This window comes from Podarcis muralis, chromosome 3 (assembly GCF_964188315.1).
Source record: "Podarcis muralis chromosome 3, rPodMur119.hap1.1, whole genome shotgun sequence".
Lineage (NCBI taxonomy): Eukaryota > Metazoa > Chordata > Lepidosauria > Squamata > Lacertidae > Podarcis > Podarcis muralis.
In genome coordinates, this window is record NC_135657.1 from 111,112,812 (window position 1) to 111,133,825 (window position 21,014).

Genomic DNA, 21,014 nt, shown 5'->3' on the forward strand with positions numbered 1-21,014 from the left:
TGGTGATGGAGGTAAGGTGAATGTTGTCTTCAGATGTTTTGGCGCTGAGCTCTGATTCCGTTCCTGGTGTCTAATGCTGGCCCAATGAGGAATCTTTGTCATCTGTGCCTTGATTCAAGATGAGATCACATTTTTGTTATTACAGATTCATCATGGCTAGGGATGGATAGGTTGGTATTTTTCATGATGGTTTCCCCATCTGGGCATTATTTTTCACTGCCACAGATCCCCTGCTTTGCAGAAGATGTGAGTTAAAGGGGACATGAAAGAGAGAAGACCAGAGTTCAGTTGGCATTTGACTCATGCCAAAGCTGACTGGTTAAGGCAGGGGTAGGTAACCTATCGCCCGGGGGCTGGATACGGCCCAATCGCCTTCTCAATCTGGCCCACAGACGGTCTGGGAATCAGCGTGTTTTTGCATGAGTAGAATGTGTCCTTTTATTTAAAATGCACATCTGGGTTATTCGTGGGGCCTGTCTAGTGTTTTTACATGAGTAGAATGTGTCCTTTTATTTAAAATGCATCTTTTTTTAAAAAAATATATATATGCTTTTTATTAGATTTTCATTTCAAATACACACACACAAACAAAATACACAAATATTTCATATATTTTTACATCTGTCTTTCTTTGTGCTCCGTAGAGCGTTGACTTCCCTCCTTCCCTTCCGCAGGTTTTCTTAATCCAATCTCCAATCTACAGTTCCTTAGTAATATCTAGACCATGTCATAAGATTTATTTCAGTCCTGCTAACATCTTCAAATTTCTACAGTTCTCACTTATATAGTCCTTGAATTTGCTCCATTATTTTTGGTACTTTGTTTCCTCCTGATTGCGGATCTTATGGGTCAGTTTTGCTAATTCCACATATTCGACCTTAAAATGCATCTCTGGGATATTTGTGGGGCATAGGAATTCATTCATTCCCCCCCCCCCCTTCAAAATATAGTCTGGCCCACCACATGGTCTGAGGAACGGTGGACTGGCCCTCGGCTAAAAAAGTTTGCTGACCCCCGGGTTAAGATGTAATTTTAAAAGACTTGACCAGAACTGAAAGCAGTGAGGTCATCTCCGTTAATGATCCTTCTGTAAAAGGATGCGGGTGGCGCTGTGGGTTAAACCACAGAGCCTAGGACTTGCCGATCAGAAGGTCAGCAGTTTGAATCCCCGCGAAGGGGTGAGCTCCAGTTGTTCGGTCCCTGCTCCTGCCAACCTAGCAGTTCGAAAGCACGTCAAAGTGCAAATAGATACCGCTCTGGCAGGAAGGTAAACAGCATTTCCGTGTGCTGCTCTGGTTAGCCAGAAGCGGCTTAGTCATGCTGGCCACATGACCCGGAAGCTGTACGCCGGCTCCCTTGGCCAATAAAGCAAGATAAGCGCTGCAACCCCAGAGTCGGTCAGGACTGGACCTAATGGTCAGGGGTCCCTTTAACTTTACAATGATGTCCAGCAGACTTATTTCACAGGGCATCTCCGCATAGGTGTATTGATGACAATGAAACTCAGCGGGGGTTTTTGGTTTTGTTTTTTGTTTGCACAACTGCTCCCAGTGGTTTCTCAAAGCTAAACATTTTATTTTCTTTAAAGGAAAGAAAGTGCTTGATATTTTCCCAGAAATCTCTGAGTGGTGTACAATATAAAAGCAATATACGTGAAGAGAAAAATGCAGCCTAAAATCAGGTGGTCTTTGAGGTAGAACAGGGTAGATGCACCTCAGCTTTATAGAATCCCGCAGAACAAGTTCCACGGGGTGGAGAAGAAATCTTATTCAGTCTCTCCGCCAAGTGGGAACAAAGCCAATGTAACACCACGCTCCTGGCCGCCGCCTCTGGCTGGCTCAGAAGTAAACCACGACTGTTGGTTCCGAATGCAACTGATTGAGAGCTCCTAAAGAATCTGGAGGGTCACACCTTGGTGGAGATTCTCCACTGGAATGGACACAGCAGTTTCTGTTCCAGATGTGGGACCTGAATCTATACTGACATGGGTCCAGGTTGTCAGCTTCCCCTTCAAATGCACACCCCAAATTTGCCAGTAGGCAGTTGATTCCCACCCATGAAATAACAGCAATCTGGAAGCAGCCTTAGACTGCAATCCAATGGCCTCTAGAATGGAGTTCCAGGGCCTTAGGATATATTGGGTGTCCAGTGTTGGAGAAGGAGATCTGATGTCATATTCTTCCATCATGAACCCCAAGTTGGCATATATGGGATTCCCAGATAATCATACATCCAGACCATGGGTAGGCAAACTAAGGCCTGGGGGCCAGATCCGGCCCAATCGCCTTCTAAATCCAGCCCACGGACGGTCCAGGAATCAGCATGTTTTTACACGAGTGGAATGTGTGCTTTTATTTCAAATGCATCTCTGGGTTATTTGTGGGGCATAGGAATTCGTTCATTCCCCTCCAAAAAAAATTTAGTCCGGCCCCCCACAAGGTCTGAAGGACAGTGGACCAGTCCCCTGCTGAAAAAGTTTGCTGACCCCTGATCGGGATACAGTGGTACCTCGGGTTACATATGCTTCAGGTTACAGACTCCACTAACCCAGAAATAGTACCTTGGGTTAAGAACTTTGCTTCAGGATGAGAACAGAAATTCTGCTCCGGCGGCGTGGCGGCAGCAGGAGGCCCCATTAGCTAAAGCAGTGCTTCAGGTTAAGAACAGTTTCAGGTTAAGAACGGACCTCTGGAACGAATTAAGTACTTAACCCGAGGTATCACTGTACTGCTTAGCTTCAGTCCACGTCTTTACTGAAAACAAGCCTGCTTGATGTCAGTGTCATCCTACATGAACTTAAAACACGTTCAATATGCTTTCAATGAGTTTGCAAGGACAAGGGTTGTTAAGTTGTGGTGAACATATCGGATGACACAGAGATTCTTGAAACAGCTCTTGTTTATTCACAGGCCAGAACAGAACTGAACTGAAGGGTTCAGCCAGCCTGCTTATATAGAGCTCCACTAGGACGCAACAGTAACCACTTTCTGTAACTGTCCCATCACTGAACGTCACTTTCAATCCCTTATTTGCATATGTGGACCTCAGTGAAAACTATCTACAGTATTCCCCCTGCTGGCCCAGGGTGAGAACCTCAGTACATAACAGGGGTGTCTTTCAGGCGAGCGTGTCTATCATTAAACATCTTCTTATGGAAGAAGTCTTGAGCTTCTAAGGAACCCCAGAGCTCCCCAGCACACATTTTGAGCACCACTGAGAGTGTTTCAACTGAGCGAATGCCGTTCATTGTTTGGCTTTGGTGAGCAATAATACAGCGGGCAGCACAGAATGGTGGCGTTAGATGAAAGCTAACTGCCCCGCCAGTTCATGCTTTGGTGAGCACAGCCCTGTGTAACTTCAGGCTTTGAAGCCAGCGGCATGCCCACTCCCAGGAAAGTCAGCGAAAGCACTTCAAAATATAGCACATTCCCACTTCCCTTCCAAACAACCATACCCATCAGAATGAAGCAATGCAGTATGGCGACACCAATACTTGCTTCCAAGTATTGAATAAGTATTATAAGCCTATTTAGTGAGTCATATTATGTTCCTCTGTTTGGACAGGTGTTACATCCGTTCAGGAGAAGAATAGGCTAAGGCGTGGGTAGGCAAACTTAAGGCCCGGGGGCCGGATCTGGCCCAATCGCCTTCTAAATCTGGCCTGTGGACGATCTGGGAATCAGCATGTTTTTACATGAGTAGAATGTGTCTTTTTATTTCAAATGCATCTCTGGGTTATTTGTGGGGCCTGCCTGGTGTTTTCACATGAGTAGAATGTGTGCTTTTATTTAAAAATATTATTTGTGGGGTATAGGAATTCGTTCATCCCCCCCCCCCAAATGTAGTCCAGCCCCCCACAAGGTCTGAGGGACAGTGGACCGGCCCCCTGCTGAAAAAGTTTGCTGACCCCTGGGCTAAGGAGTCAACCCTACACAAATTGAGACTGAATGGATGGTGTTATTTTTACACCTCCTTCCTGCAACTCCTGCAGCCAAGCTGGTGCCAAATGTATTGCTCTGGTTTTTTTGGACCAGAGGTTGGGGGGGGGGGGCTTGTCATCTAGGCAGCCCAGGAGCACCATACACACTGCTCAGGCTTGCACCCCAGGGAGCTGCTAGCACAGTGTTTTGACTTCACCCCTGGAGGTGCACTCCATTGTCTCTCAAGACAGCTAGATGCCAACAGCATCCATTCCATATATGTAAAGCACTCTTATATCATTTTAATAGTCGTGGCCAGTCAGTCAGTCAGTCAGTTTTATTGCACATAGCCAAAGGCTGCCGCAATGCACACAGAATCATTCAACAATTAAAAGAAAATATACTGGATTGATACAAAAGACTTAAAACATTTATATTATCAAAACATTGCGTACTCTAAACAGAGCTATAAAAGTACAGTGGTACCTCGGGTTACATACGCTTCAGGTTACAGACTCCGCTAACCCAGAAATAGTGCTTCCGGTTAAGAACTTTGCTTCAGGATAAGAACAGAAATCGTGCTCCGGCTGCGCAGTGGGAGGCCCCATTAGCTAAAGTGGTGCTTCAGGTTAAGAACAGTTCCAGGTTAAGAACAGACCTCCGGAACCAATTAAGTACTTAACCAGAGGTACCACTACACCCCAATATACAAATCAAGACATTAAACAATAAAATTCATAAGCTAAAATCATCACATGGCCACTAATATATCAAAAAATAATGTCAATTAATACAGTGTGCAATTATGCTCGGAGTTTGCTGACAAAGCTAGAACATAGCCTGATATAGATAGGGTCAAATAAATTCATCTCTTTTACAGCTGGTGGCTACCTTGGCTATATAATTTGCTCTAGTTTTCCTAGCGGCAGTTGCAAAGAGTGCTACACGCCAGGTCACATACCTATCTGTGTCTGCGAGGAGATATAAAATCATGTTAATAGTCATGGCTTTCCCCAAAGAATTCTGGGAATTGTAGTTTGTTGGGAATTGTAGCTCTGTGAGGGGTCTCCTAACAATATTCAGAACCTTAATATATGACTGTAAACAGGGTGTTTTTTTAAAAAACTGTTTGTGTGTATTAATTTTTTTAGGGTGGTTTGTTTTATGAGACAAAATTGGGCATCTAGAGGTTTGCTTGAGGAATCTGAGCTTTTTGAATTCCAACACCTATTGACTTGACGTGATTTGCACCTCCAGAGCTAATGTGTGGACTCTCTCTCTTTCGCATCTCCTAAATGGTCTGATATAGATCTAGGCACTTTGTTATTTGTTATTTTTTTTTAAAAAAAGAAGATGAATTTAAAATAAATTTTTAAATACACATTTAAATGTGAACTTTTGTGTGGGCTTAAAAAAAAATTGCTGGTTGGTGCAGAAATGGGCTGAAACAGATATGTGAGTGATCATGTGACGCTGATATGAAAATATACTGATTGATTCATCCCTGCTTATACAGGTGAAATACTTATCTGCTTTACTTTGCAGATCACTGACAAGTGAGCCATCTTAGCCAGTGGTGAAAATAATCTTCACAAATGGGCTGCAGTTGTTACTTCTCCATCCATGTCTGTCTTTTTCTTTTGTGTGAAGGGTAAGCTGAAATATTTAAGAATATCTGCCGCACAGCTAATCCGTTTATGCAAGAAAATAAGGCTTGGCTCCTTGGGCTAGGATGGGAAGGTTCTCCAGTACAGAAGCATCCAGATAGTTTTCTGGGGCTATTGCATGAGATAAAAATCTGAGACGGGAATTTAGATAGGCTTTTTAAAGTCCAATTCTTTTTTTTTTAAAAGAGGATATGATGAAAAGGTTATATATATATAACAAAATTGGGCATCTGGCTTGGCTTCGTGTATAGGGGCGAGCACAGAACGCCATCACCAATCAACCACACCAGACCCAAACCCAGACCCTCTCCACAGATAAATTACAGACACCATCCAGTAGCCAAACCATGGTGGCACCTCCGGATGCTGCACCCCCCTGCAATCCCTACACAGATCTGGCTGGCACAGGCCACAAAACCACAGCTCGCCCCTATACACGAAGCCAAGCCAGAGCACAACTAAGTGCAGTACAGCCATCTTCTCAGAAAAACTCTTCACAAAGTTCAAAAGGTCAAGACACAAAGGCTTTAGCAACTAATCCACACCTAATGACCCACCTAAGTGGTACTCAGGATATCACTCAAGAAATCACTCAAGATATCCCTCAAGCAATTAAGGAACAAAAGAAGAAAAGGCACACTAGCCTGGGAACTTCCTCTCGGCCCAGAACATTGGAGGCTATACACCACACCTCCTCAACAGTATTTATAGGAACTCAAACACTGAGATCCTGCTCTGTTCCAGTAACAAGAAGCCGAAAGCACCAGCCTGAAGATGACGAGTGAGACCTCGTCGAAACGTCGCCTAGACACCCCAACTTTTACACGGGAAGACACCCGAGGACACCAAAACCTGCATTCCTGTACCCGTGAAAATCTACGAAAGCAAATATATATATATATATATATATATATTACACACACACACACACAGAGAGAGAGAGAGAGATTGGTACCTCAGGTTACATGCGCTTCAGGTTACAGACTCCAGTAACCCAGAAATATTACCTCGGGTTAAGAACTTTGCTTCAGGATGAGAACAGAAATCGTGCTTTGGCAGTGCAGCAGCAGCAGGAGGCCCCATTAGCTAAAGTGGTGCTTCAGGTTAAGAACAGTTTCAGGTTAAGAACGGACCTCTGGAACGAATTAAGTACTTAACCTGAGGTACCACTGTATGTGTGTGTGTGTGTGTGTGTATATATACAGTGTGTGTGTGTGTGTGTGTGTGTGTGTGTGTGTGTATATATATATATATATATATATTTGCTTTCGTAGATTTTCACGGGTACAGGAATGCAGGTTTTGGTGTCCTCGGGTGTCTTCCCGTGTAAAAGTTGGGGTGTCTAGGCGACGTTTCGACGAGGTCTCACTCGTCATCTTCAGGCTGGTGCTTTTTTTCCAGTAACAAGAAGCCGAAAGCACCAGCCTGAAGATGACGAGTGAGACCTCGTCGAAACGTCGCCTAGACACCCCAACTTTTACACGGGAAGACACCCGAGGACACCAAAACCTGCATATATATATATATATATATATATATATATATATATATATATAATATTATATATATTACACACACATACACACACACACTATATATATATATATATATATATATATATATGAATGAGAGAGAGATGCAAATTTAGAAAATAATTACTAGAATGTATATTTCACAGAAGGCTAGCCAATTAATTTCACTTCCCAACTAAAATCACCCCGAATACATTATTGTATTAATTTGTACCCCATCCACATGTCCTCCAGTTAACGTGTTCCAATAATGTCTTGCCCAGTAGTAGCAGCAAACCAATTCCATTTCAATTAATTACCCCCATCTCAGATTTCCCCCCAAAACTTCTAATTGGGGTGGAAATCATTGCTGGAATCCCATATGGAACCACACAGAAAGAGTAGTGACTTTGCTGCGGACTCCCCCCTCCTGGTGGGTCTCACAAAACAAAATAATTTAACTGTTAAAGGTCAGGATAAAAAGGCTTGTCTTCAGCAAACAGCAAGACCTATGCAGTTAAGATGCTAAGTAAAGGTAAAGGGACCCCTGACCGTTAGGTCCAGTCGTGGCTGACTCTGGGGTTGCGGCGCTCATCTCGCTTTATTGGCCGAGGGAGCTGGCGTACAGCTTCCGGGTCATGTGGCCAGCATGACTAAGCCGCTTCTGGTGAACCAGAGCAGCGCACGGAAATGCCATTTACTTTCCCTCCAGAGTGGTACCTATTTATCTACTTGCATTTTGATGTGCTTTCAAACTGCTAGGTTGGCAGGAGCAGGGACCAAGAAATGGGAGCTCACCCCGTCGCGGGGATTCGAACCGCCGACCTTCTGATCGGCAAGTCCTAGGCTCTGTGGTTTAACCCACCTCACCACCCTAGATGAGTGGTTTTTCCCCTCCGTACCACGAACCGCTTGAAAATTGCTGTGGGTCTTGGCAGACCGCTTCATGGTTTTTCTGCCAGTTGTAGCAACACTAGCCAATAATTTGGCCACTGCAATTCTAATCCAGTTAAAGTTATAGCTTTCCTTACCTGATACCTGTTGATTATACGATAATAGCCACTTATTTGTTATTTTGCAATTATCTGGAGCGGCAACAGAAACAAAGTTCAGTGTTCTACATGGCCTTTTTAATAGCAAAAAAATCCTGCCACGTGGCTTTGCGCCCATGTTCTCAGCCTCTAGAGGTGAGGCAGAAAGTGGCTGGTGATTTATACAAGACACAGGGAGGGCCTCTTCCTTTGGCTCATACTTAGCAGATTATCTCATACTTGCTGTCCAAAATATTCAAGCATTTAGTGTTTCTTTTGGTTCCTCCCCCCCCCCCCCGCTTTGTGCTGTAAAATTATTCTTGACTGATAATTAAATCCTGCTAAGAGGGGTCTGTTGGCGGGGAATGAAAAAGGTCCCTATTTTCATCTGAGGAATGTGGGAGAGTAGGCAAGCCCTTGTTTTTAATCCAGTGACAATTAGACACCGGCTACCTTCTCACACAGAACCACAAGCAGGCGTTTAGTATTTAAATGCTGCATAAATGCAATATGAAGATTCTGTTTGGTTTATGAGTGTTGGATGCGATGAGAAGAGCAAGGCTGCAGCTGCGTAACAGATGAGTAGCCACTGCCACATTCAACATTTCTTACTTTTCGTTTTCAGAAAGTGCATCTTGGGTCATTATGCTGACACGTCAGATAGCCGAGCCTCAACATCCCTCCCTGGATTCGGGAACCTCACCCAGGGATATAACAGATATCTCAGGCCAAAATTTGGTGGTATGACATCATCAGCATCTTTTATAGTTGTGTAGGACCTGCCAAAGTCTTTCAGCCTTGCAGAGAGGAAATAATTTATTAATATTTATAACTTTGTCTTTATGCCCCTGAACTTAGAGACCCTTGCCTATTCCCATTCCATTTTATTAACTTAAGATCAGTTGCCTTTACCCTAATTCCAGTGTTGAGGAAGAATGTCTGCTTTATATACATTATTTACACAATGGGCCCCACATGATTGGCTAATTCCTGTAGGCCAATCAGGTTGCGGATTCACTTCCACCTGGAGCTGGATTGGGTGGCTCCTGTGGACCAATCAGACTGCTGCATTCTGAATCCTATTGTTCTAGGACCAATCAGACTGCTGCATTCTGAATCCTATTGTTCTAGGACCAATCAGACTGCTGCATTTTGGATCCTATTCAACTCAGTACATAACCAATATAGAGCAGTTCTCAGTTTCTATCAGTACGGAGATTTTGGCATAAGGCGACTGTATCACAATTTCTTTCGAAATCTGTGTTGGGTCTCCAGCTGTTGTTGACTACAACTCCCATCATCCCTGACTACTGGTTCTGCTAGCTAGGGATGATGGAAGTTGTAGTCCAATGACAGCTGGAGACCCTGCTTTCAGGAAACACTGTTCTTAATGATTAAATCAACTTGACTTAGAATGGTGGGTTGAACCACAGGCTCTTGGGTCAAACGCAGCCTTTAAGGTCTCTGTCAAGTCATGGGGCTCTCGCTAGACCCTGGCCTTCACTGTTCCTCTTCTGTGGCTTCAACAAGTGCTTTTGCCGGGCCAGAATGCATCCTTGAGTTGTGTTAATGTGTCTCATCTGGATGTAGAGATGTGTGTGCATGGAATGCGCTGACTCTTGGCTGCAATGTTTGGCTGTACAAACAAAAGAATCCCATTAACTGGCCCATCTACTTTTTATTTTGGGCCCCACCCAGAACCACCATGCGGCCCCCAGAATGACAGAATGTGGCCCTCAGGTGGAAAAATGTTCCCCACTCCAAACTCAGAAGAATCCAGTTGTCATCCTTATGGGATGATGGTCAAGTGTGAGGGAACATCATCTCTCTTTGAGGAATCAACTGCCCCCCGATAAAATAGATATCAGATATCTCATATCAGTGTTAACCATGGCTAGCTGCCCTGTTTCAAAATGTGTGTTGATCCTACCATCCAGAGCAGTAGAAAACAAGCTTGCTCCATCTTCTGTGTGACAACCCTTTAGATATTTGAAGACAGCTATCGCATCACCTAGACAGCATCTTAAAAAGCAGAGACATCACCTTGCCGACAAAGGTCCATATAGTTAAAGCTATGGTTTTCCCAGTAGTGATGTATGGAAGTGAAAGCTGGATCATAAAGAAGGCTGGTCGCTGAAGAATTGATGCTTTTGAATTATGGTGCTGGAGGAGACTCTTGAGAGTCCCATGGACTGCAAGAAGATCAAACCTATCCATTCTTATGGAAATCAGCCCTGAGTGCTCACTGGAAGGACAGGTTCTGAAGCTGAGGCTCTAATACTTTGGCCACCTCATGAGAAGAGAAGACTCCCTGGAAAAGACCCTGATGTTGGGAAAGATGGAGGGCACAAGGAGAAGGGGACGACAGAAGACGAGATGGTTGGATAGTGTCTTCGAAGCTACCAGCATGAGTTTGACCAAACTGCGGGAGGCAGTGGAGGACAGAAGTGCCTGGCGTGCTCTGGTCCATGGGGTCACGAAGAGTTGGACACAACTAAACGACTAAACAACAACATTGCATCACCTCTGTCATCTTTTCTGCAGGCTAACCCCACCCAATACCCTCACCTGTTCCATTGTTCATTTACTAGGGAGTCTGAAGCCTTCCTACTAGGTGTAATTGAAGATGAGATCCCCATGCAGGCATGCAACTTATTTCTCTATGCAACAGCTGCAGCCGTACACTAGATGTTGGAAAGAAAGTGAAACTAAGGAACAGTGGCTATATAAATTGACAGAATTTGCAGAACTTGCCAATATGACAGCCAACATAAGAAATCTGGATGAAAGGACGAATGGGAAAGCTTTGGGGAGTACCTAAGAAAATATGATACTGCAATTAAATTACAAGGAGGAGTAATCACATGAGCAGCAGTCAACTATAATTAAGGAGTAAAAGGGATGAAAGAAAGGTGGATAAATGGAGATGTAGCAAATCTTAGGTTTATTATGAATACCGTGGGAGGTTAGGTTGGGAAGTCTGTACATAAATATTCTATGTGGAGGAAACATGATGTGAAAATGGAAAAATGGGAAATATATATATAATTTAATAGGAAGTAAGCCTCACAAACACATTAGGACTTACTTATGAGTAAACATGCATAGCCCAACATTGCACAAAGCCTGGTATGTTCCTTCTTCCACAGTGCAATTTGATAGTTTTAGTGTATTTTTCTTATTATTGCTAAACATTTTCTGTACTTTGCGTACTCCTAATAGTAGACACCTTCTACCCTAGCAATAATAAATATGACCTTAGCAGCTGTAGAGCAATGTAAGCAGCTTGAAATGTTGGGACCAGATTTATTTATGTAGTAGTTTTAATATCCCACTTTCCCCCAAGAATTCAGAAAAAGCTAACAAAACGTTTGAGATGCAGCGGTTTTTATGTTGCCATATTACTGGCAGGTATTAAACACAGCTAATCCCTGTACTTGGGGTTGCTCTGTAAGCTCCATTGAGTTTAACGGCACTTTTTGCCAGGTATATGTCTGTAAATGACTACAGCCTAATGGCCCTTTAAACAGTCTTTCAATGCAGCAGATAAAAAGAGCTGGAATGGGAGAAAGAGAAGAACTGGACCAAAAAGTAATAATAATGAAAAAGCATAATAATTTAAAAATGTAAGAATATAGATATCTTTACAGACAGATAAACAATTATAGTGATTAGTTCACTTGAATGGTGGTCAAGGCAGCAGAAGGAATAACTCCCACCTGATGGGGCAACATTGAAAGGGCTAGTATATATTTTTAGCTTTTTTATTTATTAGTTGGTTGTCACCCAAAGGTCTCCAAGCAACTTACAGCAAAGAAAAATAGAGGAATTGCCTGGTTATGTCTGGGCATAAGCAAATACTTTCTAAGTGAGTGAACAGGAAGAATATATTATAACTAGGATTTTTTGTCCAATTTCCTTTTCACACACCATTATAATCTCCTGTCTATGGAGTCAACACATCAGATGTCATTTTCGACACATCACACAAGAATGACCTCAAGATGCTTATTAATCATAATAGTGGTTCTGCTTCTTCATGACAAGGCCATGCACTGTTTAGGTAGCCTTCATTTTATGATGAATCTGGCCTTCTTCAACTTGGCCGTCTTCATTCTTTCGATGGCTCGCATTCCTGTAGAACACGGGAGCTGGTCATTCTCATTTTTGAAAGTATCTGCTTCAGAATTAATGAACTATCCACATCCTGGTCTCCCCCGCCAACACCCCTCAGTTAAGGAGCTTTGCACCACAAGGCCTAGGCATGTCTACTCAGCAGTAAGCCCCAAGGATGTTAATGGAATTTACTCCCAGGTAAGCATATATAGAATAACAGCCTCAGAGGGCTGTATTCGTAATGCGTAAGCCCATCGTGATAATAAATGCCACTCTTCCCAAATGTCCTGGCAGGTGAACGGGAATTTTGATTTTGTCCTCATTCATGCTTTCTGTCTTTTGCTCAGTAGACAAAGATGTCATGGCCTGCTTAGGAATGCATTCAAAACTATCTTCCAGAGTGGGGACTGAGTCATAGCAAAGCAATAAGCTCACCTTTAGGGCTGGGCGACGTATCAACATATCCTCCCAAACCGGTTTGAAGTCCATATCGTGATATCGGTTTCATAATTTTTGACCTGACAATATATCACAAATCATGACGTGTGTGCGCGCTATGCAAAAATCACAATGTTGGGGAAACCATGAAGCTGTCTCTCGATTCCTGCAGCCCCAGTTAACTCTGCCAGCTCAGTTCTCCCATGCATCCCGGAAGAGGCAGCGAATCACAAGAGCAGGCGCTGGCCCAAATCACGATGCAGGAAAAACCGTGAAGCCAGTCAATGCCCCAACATAGCTTCATCCTTATTTCAGACATCATGATGCATCGGTATATCGCAATGTTTAGCTGGTGATATATTGCGATGTTGAAAACCTAGCCCTGCTCATCTTACGCTAAGTCATCAGACTATTGGTACCCTTAGCTTGGTACCACCTAGACTGATTCTGCAATTTAAACTTCCTTTTCCTTTCCTTTTGCAGGAGAGCCTGTGGTGATAGCCATGAGCCTTGACGTTGCAAGCATTTCCAGCATTTCTGAGAGTGATATGGTAAGCAAACAATCCCGGAGGGGGGAATAAAAGGCATTAAGGCAGCTCCGGGGAGCAGGGAGTCGGCGGGAATCCAGATGCAGTTTCTGATACAGTCATACCTCCTTCTTTGGAGGTCTTTAAGCAGAGGCTTGACAACCATATGTCAGGAGTGCTCTGATGGTGTTTCCTGCTTGGCAGGGGGTTGGATTCTATGGCCCTTGTGGTCTATTCCAACTCTATGATTCTATGATTCTATGTTACGTCTGCTTCATGTTACGTTCTTTCAGGTTACGTCCCGCGGCGACCCGGAAGTACCAGAAAGGGTTACATCCGGGTTTTGCCGCTCGCGCATGCTCAGAAGCACAAAATGATGTCACGCGCATGCGCAAAAGTGGCGAATCGCAACCCGCGCATGTGCAGACGCGCCACTGCGGGTTGCGCTCTTTTCATGTTGCGAACGGGCCTCCAGAACAGATCCCGTTCGCAACCAGAGGTACCACTGTACTTTGCAATCCAGGTTCTCCTGGAACTCTTTCCATTGTGTTCAGTGGTTCTCATTGTGTGCTTAGTGCTGCATCCATAGACTTTCTGAGTGATTCTGTGCCGTCAATGCTGCCAGAGGCCTACCCCCACCCCAGTATACAGGTGAGAAGTGCCACCACTGTCCTGGCTCTGGTGGTGGAGGGGGCAGAGCAGGAGGTGTTGAGACCAGCTACAGAAGCATGCCATGTCCAGCTTGTTTCCCTGACATGCCCTCCAGAATGGCATAGCCATAGACCTATGCCAGCTTTGGGCCTGGCATATATTAAAAAGGAATAACTGCCCCCCCTTTCACTCTGGCAACAACAAGCTGCCATGGCAAAGGATCTAGCAGCAACTTTGTCTGTGGATCTCCCTTTGACCCCCATTCCTGATAAGTGACCCTCTGGATGGCTCTCTTAGCAATACCTTTTGTTTTTTGCTCTGTTTCTGAGAATGATGGTTTTGTTGTTAGTTTTGTTAACAAGGTCAGATTAAAGGTAAAGGTAAAGGGACCCCTGACCATTAGGTCCAGTCGTGGCCAACTCTGGGGTTGCGGTGCTCATCTCGCTTTATTGGCCGAGGGAGCCGGCGTACAGCTTCCGGCATGACTAAGCTGCTTCTGGCGAACCAGAGCAGCGCACAGAAACTCCGTTTACCTTCCCGCCGGAGTGGTACCTATTTATCTACTTGCACTTTGACGTGCTTTCGAACTGCTAGGTGGGCAGGAGCAGGGACCGAACAACGGGAGCTCACCCCGTCGCGGGGATTCAAACTGCCAACCTTCTGATTGGCAAGTCCTAGGCTCAGTGGTTTAACTCACAGCGCCACCCGCGTCCCTCAAGGTTACTTACCCCTTAAAAGCATTCCAGAGGTAGACATTAGGGGTGTGGGTTTTTTGTCTCTCAACCAGGTAGATGAATTAAGTCAAAAGTCCTCCAGTTAACTGCACACACCCGAGTAATTGTGCATTGTATTGTATTTTTTCAAATTACTATTTTTAATAAAAAAATTTAATTGGCTATTAACTTTGCCAATTCTGCACAGTCCATCCCCTTGCTTCTTCTTTGGTGGGGACTTCTTCCTTCCATTTTTGTGCATAAAGAGTCCTAGCTGCTGTTATTACATATAAAAACAGCTTAATCATCTTTTTTTAACTAACTTCTTTCCCTGTAATCCCTAAGAGAAAAGCTTCAGGGTTGGTTGGTTTTTTGGTATAATCACTTTAAACATCTTTTTCATCTCATCATATATCATTTCCCAAAATACCCTCGCTTTCTTACAAGTCCACCGCATATGAAAAAAAGACCCCTCTACCTGTTTACACATCATAACTGTATAAAATCCTGTAAGTGGCTAGAGAAAAGTTTTTCTGTCTTCTTAATAACATTAGAATTTGTGGACCTCTAGTAAAGCTGAATGTAAAGGTAAAGGTACCCCTGCCCGTATGGGCCAGTCTTGCCAGACTCTAGGGTTGTGCGCTCATCTCACTCTATAGGCCGGGAGCCAGCGCTGTCCGCAGACACTTCCGGGTCATGTGGCCAGCGTGACAAGCTGCATCTGGCGAGCCAGCGCAGCACACGGAACGCCATTTACCTTCCCGCTGGTAAGCGGTCCCTATTTATCTACTTGCACCCGGGGGTGCTTTCGAACTGCTAGGTTGGCAGGCGCTGGGACTGAACGACGGGAGCGCACCCCGCCGCGGGGATTCGAACCGCTGACCATGCGATCAGCAAGTCCTAGGCGCTGAGGCTTTACCCACAGCGCCACCCGCGTCCCTAAAGCTGAATGTGGTAGTTGTCAAATTTCAAAGTCCTGTACAGTTTGGCCCTGAAGTATCAAAAGGACCACCTGTTCCTACATGATTTTGCCTGCTGTTAAGATCTGGAGGTTGTGTTCCTGCTCCCCACTGCCATATGGGATGATGAATACATGCAGCAGAGTCTTTTCAGTGGTGGCACCAAATTTCTGGAACTCCTCCCGTGGGGATGCTCCTTTAGCCCCTGCTACCCAATCCCCAGTGTCTGTTTATGGCGATGCCGTTTTAAGCAAATGGATTGCTTCTTTTAAATTCCTTGTATTGTTGTCATAGTATTTAGTTTGCGGGCTGCTCTGGCCAAAAGAGGTGTTAAAATAAACAAACAAAGAAGCCCAGACTGGAGACACTGCAGGCATCTTTTGAAAATAAGGCACCTCTGAGATGAGAATGACAAATAGGTGTCCGAAGTCATTGGTCTATAGAACACCGCAGCTTTTTAGTATCCATTTAAATGCAGAACTCCGTTGAAAGCTGCCGTCTACTGGGGTTTGGAACCCATAGGAAGTCTTTGCAAGGCTGAGCCAATCTTTCATGAAGCTAACTTTCCAGGTATCCCAAAGCTATTAATCAACAAATATTATCTTCATACAGTAGTCTTCTCATCACTATAGCACTCACATTTTCAGGTCTCACGCAGAACATTATAGAGATGTACTCTTTTGCTAGATAAATAATTGAACTACAAATGACCCGGGGGTTTTCACCTTCATTGCTGAGATTAATAATTCACTGCTTTGAAATGCATAATGGTGCACCATCTCAATCATTTAGGTGGAGAAATTTCCCCCCTAACAGCATGAGAATAAAATCTGAAAGCTAGAAATGATATACATGAAGTCTTGGGATGACTTTTTTTGGTTAACAGCTTTCATTCCAAAGCTTGTTAAAGTCTATGCACTCAACACAAAAGGAATCCTTTCATCCAGCACTGAAGTAGAGTGAAACATGATATTCTGAATGCAGAGAGCAATGAATCCTACTTTGTCTGCCATGATTACCTGAGGACAAGGCTGATGTTCAAATGTGGCAGGCGAGAGATACACCTATAGTGCCATACCTGCAACAGATGTGAATTTAAAGTTCTTAAGCTATGTTAAGGAGCAACGGGTGGGTGGGTTGCGGCCTCATCCAAGTTGGGTTGCAACAGGAACACTCCCACCATGCAAGTATATGGCAAAAGATTAAGAAATGGGTCCCCAGATGGATGGGTGTTTGGGTTAAAAGTAGATCCTGGTCTGAAAAGTTTGAAGACTGGACCTTTAAAGCCCTTAACGATCTTGGCCCAGTACACCTGAAGGAGCATCTCCACCCCCATTGTTCTGCCCAGACACTGAGGTCCACCTCCAAGGGCCTTCTGATGGTTCCCTCACTGTGAGAATCAAAGTTACAGGGAACTAGGCAGAGGGCCTTCATGGTAGTGGCTCCTACCCTGTGGTAGTGGCGCCCTCCCATCAGATGCCAAGGAAAACAACTACAGTGGTACCTCGGGTTACATACACTTCAGGTTACATACGCTTCAGGTTACAGACTCCGCTAACCCAGAAATAGTGCTTCAGGTTAAGAACTTTGTTTCAGGATGAGAACAGAAAACGTGTTCTAGCGGTGCAGCAGGAGGCCCCATTGGCTAAAGTGGTGCTTCAGGTTAAGAACAGTTTCAGGTTAAGAACAGACCTCCGGAACAAATTAAGTACTTAACCTGAGGTACCACTGTATCAGACTTTTAGAAGCCATCTGAAGGCAACCCTGTTTAGAGAAGTTTTTAATGTTTGATTTTTGTGTGTGTTTTTAACATTCTGTTGGGAGCTGCTCAGACTGGCTGGGGAAACCCAGCCAGATGGACAGGGTATAAATAAATTATTATTATTATTACCGTATTTTTCGCTCTATAGGACGCGCCGGACCATAGGAGAGGAAGAACAGGGGGAAAAAATTCTCCCCCTCTCTGCTCAGCGCCCCTTCAGTGAAGCGGCAGGAAAAACGAATCCCCTTTCATTTCTCCTCCCGCTTCGCTGAAGGGGTGCTGCGCAGAGAGGGAAAGCTGTGCAGCACCTCTCCAGCGAAGCGAAGTCTGGAAAGCAAGAAGGATCGGTGTGCACCGACCCCTCTCGCTCTCCAGGCTTCAGGCAGCTATCCACAAGCCTTTGGAGCGTAGAGTTCTCCCTCTTCGCTTTGGAGGCTTCGTGTTGCTATAGCTGAAGCCAAGGATCCTGCATTCGCTCCTTAAGATGCACACACACCTTGATTTTTGAAGGGGGGAAAGTGCGTCTTATAGAGCGAAAAATACAGTATTATTTATTTAAAAGATAAAGGTACCCCTGCCCGTACGGGCCAGTCTTGCCAGACTCTAGGGTTGTGCGCCCATCTCACTCAAGAGGCCGGGGGCCAGCGCTGTCCAGAGACATTTCCGGGTCACGTGGCCAGCGTGACATCGCTGCTCTGGCGAGCCAGAGCCGCACACGGAAACGCCGTTTACCTTCCCGCTTGTAAGCGGTCCCTATTTATCTACTTGCACCTGGGGGTGCTTTCGAACTGCTAGGTTGGCAGGTGCTGGGACCGAGCAACGGGAGCGCACCCCGCCGCGGGGATTCGAACCGCCGACCTTTCGATCGGCAAGCCCTAGGTGCTGAGGCTTTTACCCACAGCGCCACCCGCGTCCCATTTATTTATTTATTTATTTATTTATTATCAATTAACAATTAACTTTAAAACAGCAAAAAATGTACTGAGTTATAGAGCAGTGTGGAGAACCAAAAGAATCAAGATGAGCAAATATCAGAAATGCCTTTAGGACAGAGGGACTACATTCAATGAAAAATATATGCTCAGAGCACCCTTTGGATAAGTCAGTTGAACTCCACCTGTCAAAAGTCTCTCTAACTTAGAGAGTTTTTGCATGCAGCAAAGTCCTGAATGCCTGCTCATGGCCTGCCTTCTTTTCCAGGACTACACGGTGACAATATATTTGCGACAACGCTGGACAGATCCTCGCCTGGTTTTTCAGGGGAACAAAAGTTTCACTCTGGATGCCCGACTGGTGAACTACCTGTGGGTTCCTGACACGTATATTGTGGAGTCTAAGAAGTCTTTCTTGCATGAGGTCACAGCAGAGAATCGGCTTATACGGCTGTTCTCTAACGGCACCGTCTTGTATGCTTTGCGGTAAGTCTTGCTTGTGCTCCTACTGGTTTGCTACCCTTTGCTACCCTTGAGTAGCAGAAAGATTGCAGGCGGCTGCAACAGTCAGGAATTAAAGGCCCCAAATACGCCATTAGATTCTGAGAGTCAGGTATATCTGGGGAAATAGTTTTGCCAGTTGCATATTTCATCATAATTCTCATAATTCATTGTCTCATTATTCCATTATTTCTACAGCTGTAGCTTCCTTTCTTCAAACACTCATCACAGGTATCACATGCTTTTAATAACACACTGACATGCTGCAATAGAGAACTTAGGTACAGGGAATGTACTGACGAATATCAAACAACTATTGAGGCTGCTGTTTTAAAGGAAAAATAGTATGGGATAAAAAGAATGTATGAGGCATACAACTGAACATCTATAACACAGCCTTTTGGGGGGCAACCAAAAATACAACAGGGACATGGGTGGCGCTGTGGGTTAAACCACAGAGCCTAGGACTTGCCGATCAGAAGGTCGGCGGTTCGAATCCCCGCAACGGGGTGAGCTCCCGTTTCTTGGTCCCTGCTCCTGCCAACCTAGCAGTTCAAAAGCACGTCAAAGTGCAAGTAGATAAATAGGTACCACTCTGGCGGGAAGGTAAACGGCTTTTCCGTGCGCTGCTCTGGTTCGCCAGAAGCAGCTTAGTCATGCTGGCCACATGACCTGGAAGCTGGACACCGGCTCCCTCGGCCAATAAAGCGAGATGAGTGCCGCAACCCCAGAGTCGGTCACGGCTGGACCTAATGGTCAGGGGTCCCTTTACCTTACCTTAAAAATACCACAAAATAGCATGCTAGTTTTTGCATCTTTCAGAACTCTGCATCTGGCCAGCTCTGGGCTCCCCAGTGTGATGTACCCTCAGACAGTACCCTCAGACACTCCCCTTGGTGTCCCCAAAGACACCCGCCCCTTAAATTTTGGCATTTCATTTGTTTTGGGTGGGGAGGCACACGGTTTACCAGTTTCCCCCCCTTTTGCCTGCATTTTTTTACTTTGGTGTTTTGTTTGTTGTTTTGGGGTGGTGGTGGTTCTGAGTATCATCACTTTTCCTTCTGTGAAATGGGTATTTTGTGACAGTTTCTTAGATTTCTAAAGGTGCCGGCATGCCCTAAAAGGTTGGGAAACCCTGGGCTTGATAGTAAACAGAACAGGAGAGGGGCTGTTGTTGTAAGGATTGTGTCCAAACTTTTTTCAAAGAGGACCAGATTTGATGAAGTGAAGTTGTTGAGCTTTTTTTTTAGGATTTAAGTTGTTGAGGTTTAGGTTTTTTGGGGATTTTACCCCAGGAAATAAACTGCCACAGGGGCTGGATTAAACCGATTTTGGACACACCTGGATTAAAGCAAGACTACACATACATGTTAAGTGGTTTGAGTGTTTACAAATGTTTTTTTTTTCCAATTTAACTTTTTATGTATCCAGGAATAGCACTTGATGTGGGTGAATTTGAGTCCACATCCTACAATCTTTAGTAGTCACTTGCTTCTTATATAAAGGAGAGATTGTGCTTTGCAGAATGATGGCCATCACACAAATATTCAGCTCAAACTGGCATTGTTGTTGTTGTTTAGTCATTTAGTCGTGTCCAACTCTTCTTGACCCGATGGACCAGAGCATGCCAGGCACTCCTGTCTTCCACTGCCTCCCACAGTTTGGTCAGACTCATGCTGGTAGCTTCGAGAACACTGTCCAACCATCTCGTCCTCTGTCGTCCCCTTCTCCTTGTGCCCTCCATCTTTCCCAGCATCAGGGTCTTTTCCAGGGAGTCTTCTCTTCTCATGAGGTGGCCAAAGTATTGGAGCCTCAGCTTCAGGATCTGTCCTTCCAGTGAGCACTCGGGGCTGATTTCCTTCAGAATGGATAGGTTTGATCTTCTTGCAGTCCATGGGACTCTCAAGAGTCTCCTCCAGCACCATAATTCAAAAGCATCAATTCTTTGGCGATCAGCCTTCTTTATGGTCCAGCTCTCACTTCCATGGCATAACCTGGCCCAAATTCTGTGCTGTTCTGCTGATCAACATATTTTTGTACATTTTGGCCTAGCAGAGGACGCCAAGGCAGATTATGTCACATAATCTTGCAGCAGCCTTTGTAATCCTTGTTCTCTCCAAATGTTTTGGACTTGCTGGCTGGGGTTGAAGGGAGGTTGAAACATCTGGGGAACACCAAGTTCACAAAGGCTGTCGGACATTATCCTGTTTCCATAAGTGGAATGATCCAGAGTTGCCAATCTGAACTAAAGGGAAGTCCAGGCTGCAGCTTAAGTGCTAGTTTTAA

At 44.8% G+C, this 21,014-nt stretch overlaps 1 protein-coding gene across 2 annotated transcripts in view; it reads left to right on the top strand.

Moving 5' to 3' along the window:
* GABRP (gamma-aminobutyric acid type A receptor subunit pi) overlaps positions 1-21,014 on the top strand; it is a 42,733-nt gene that overhangs the window by 11,953 nt on the left and 9,766 nt on the right. For both annotated transcript variants that reach the window (XM_077926478.1, XM_028722179.2), the window contains exons 3-6: positions 5,466-5,571; positions 8,755-8,870; positions 13,167-13,234; positions 18,496-18,713. In XM_077926478.1, the coding sequence (XP_077782604.1) occupies positions 5,516-5,571; positions 8,755-8,870; positions 13,167-13,234; positions 18,496-18,713 (458 nt within the window). In that variant the 5' untranslated portion in view covers positions 5,466-5,515. The remainder of the gene's footprint in view (positions 1-5,465; positions 5,572-8,754; positions 8,871-13,166; positions 13,235-18,495; positions 18,714-21,014) is intronic.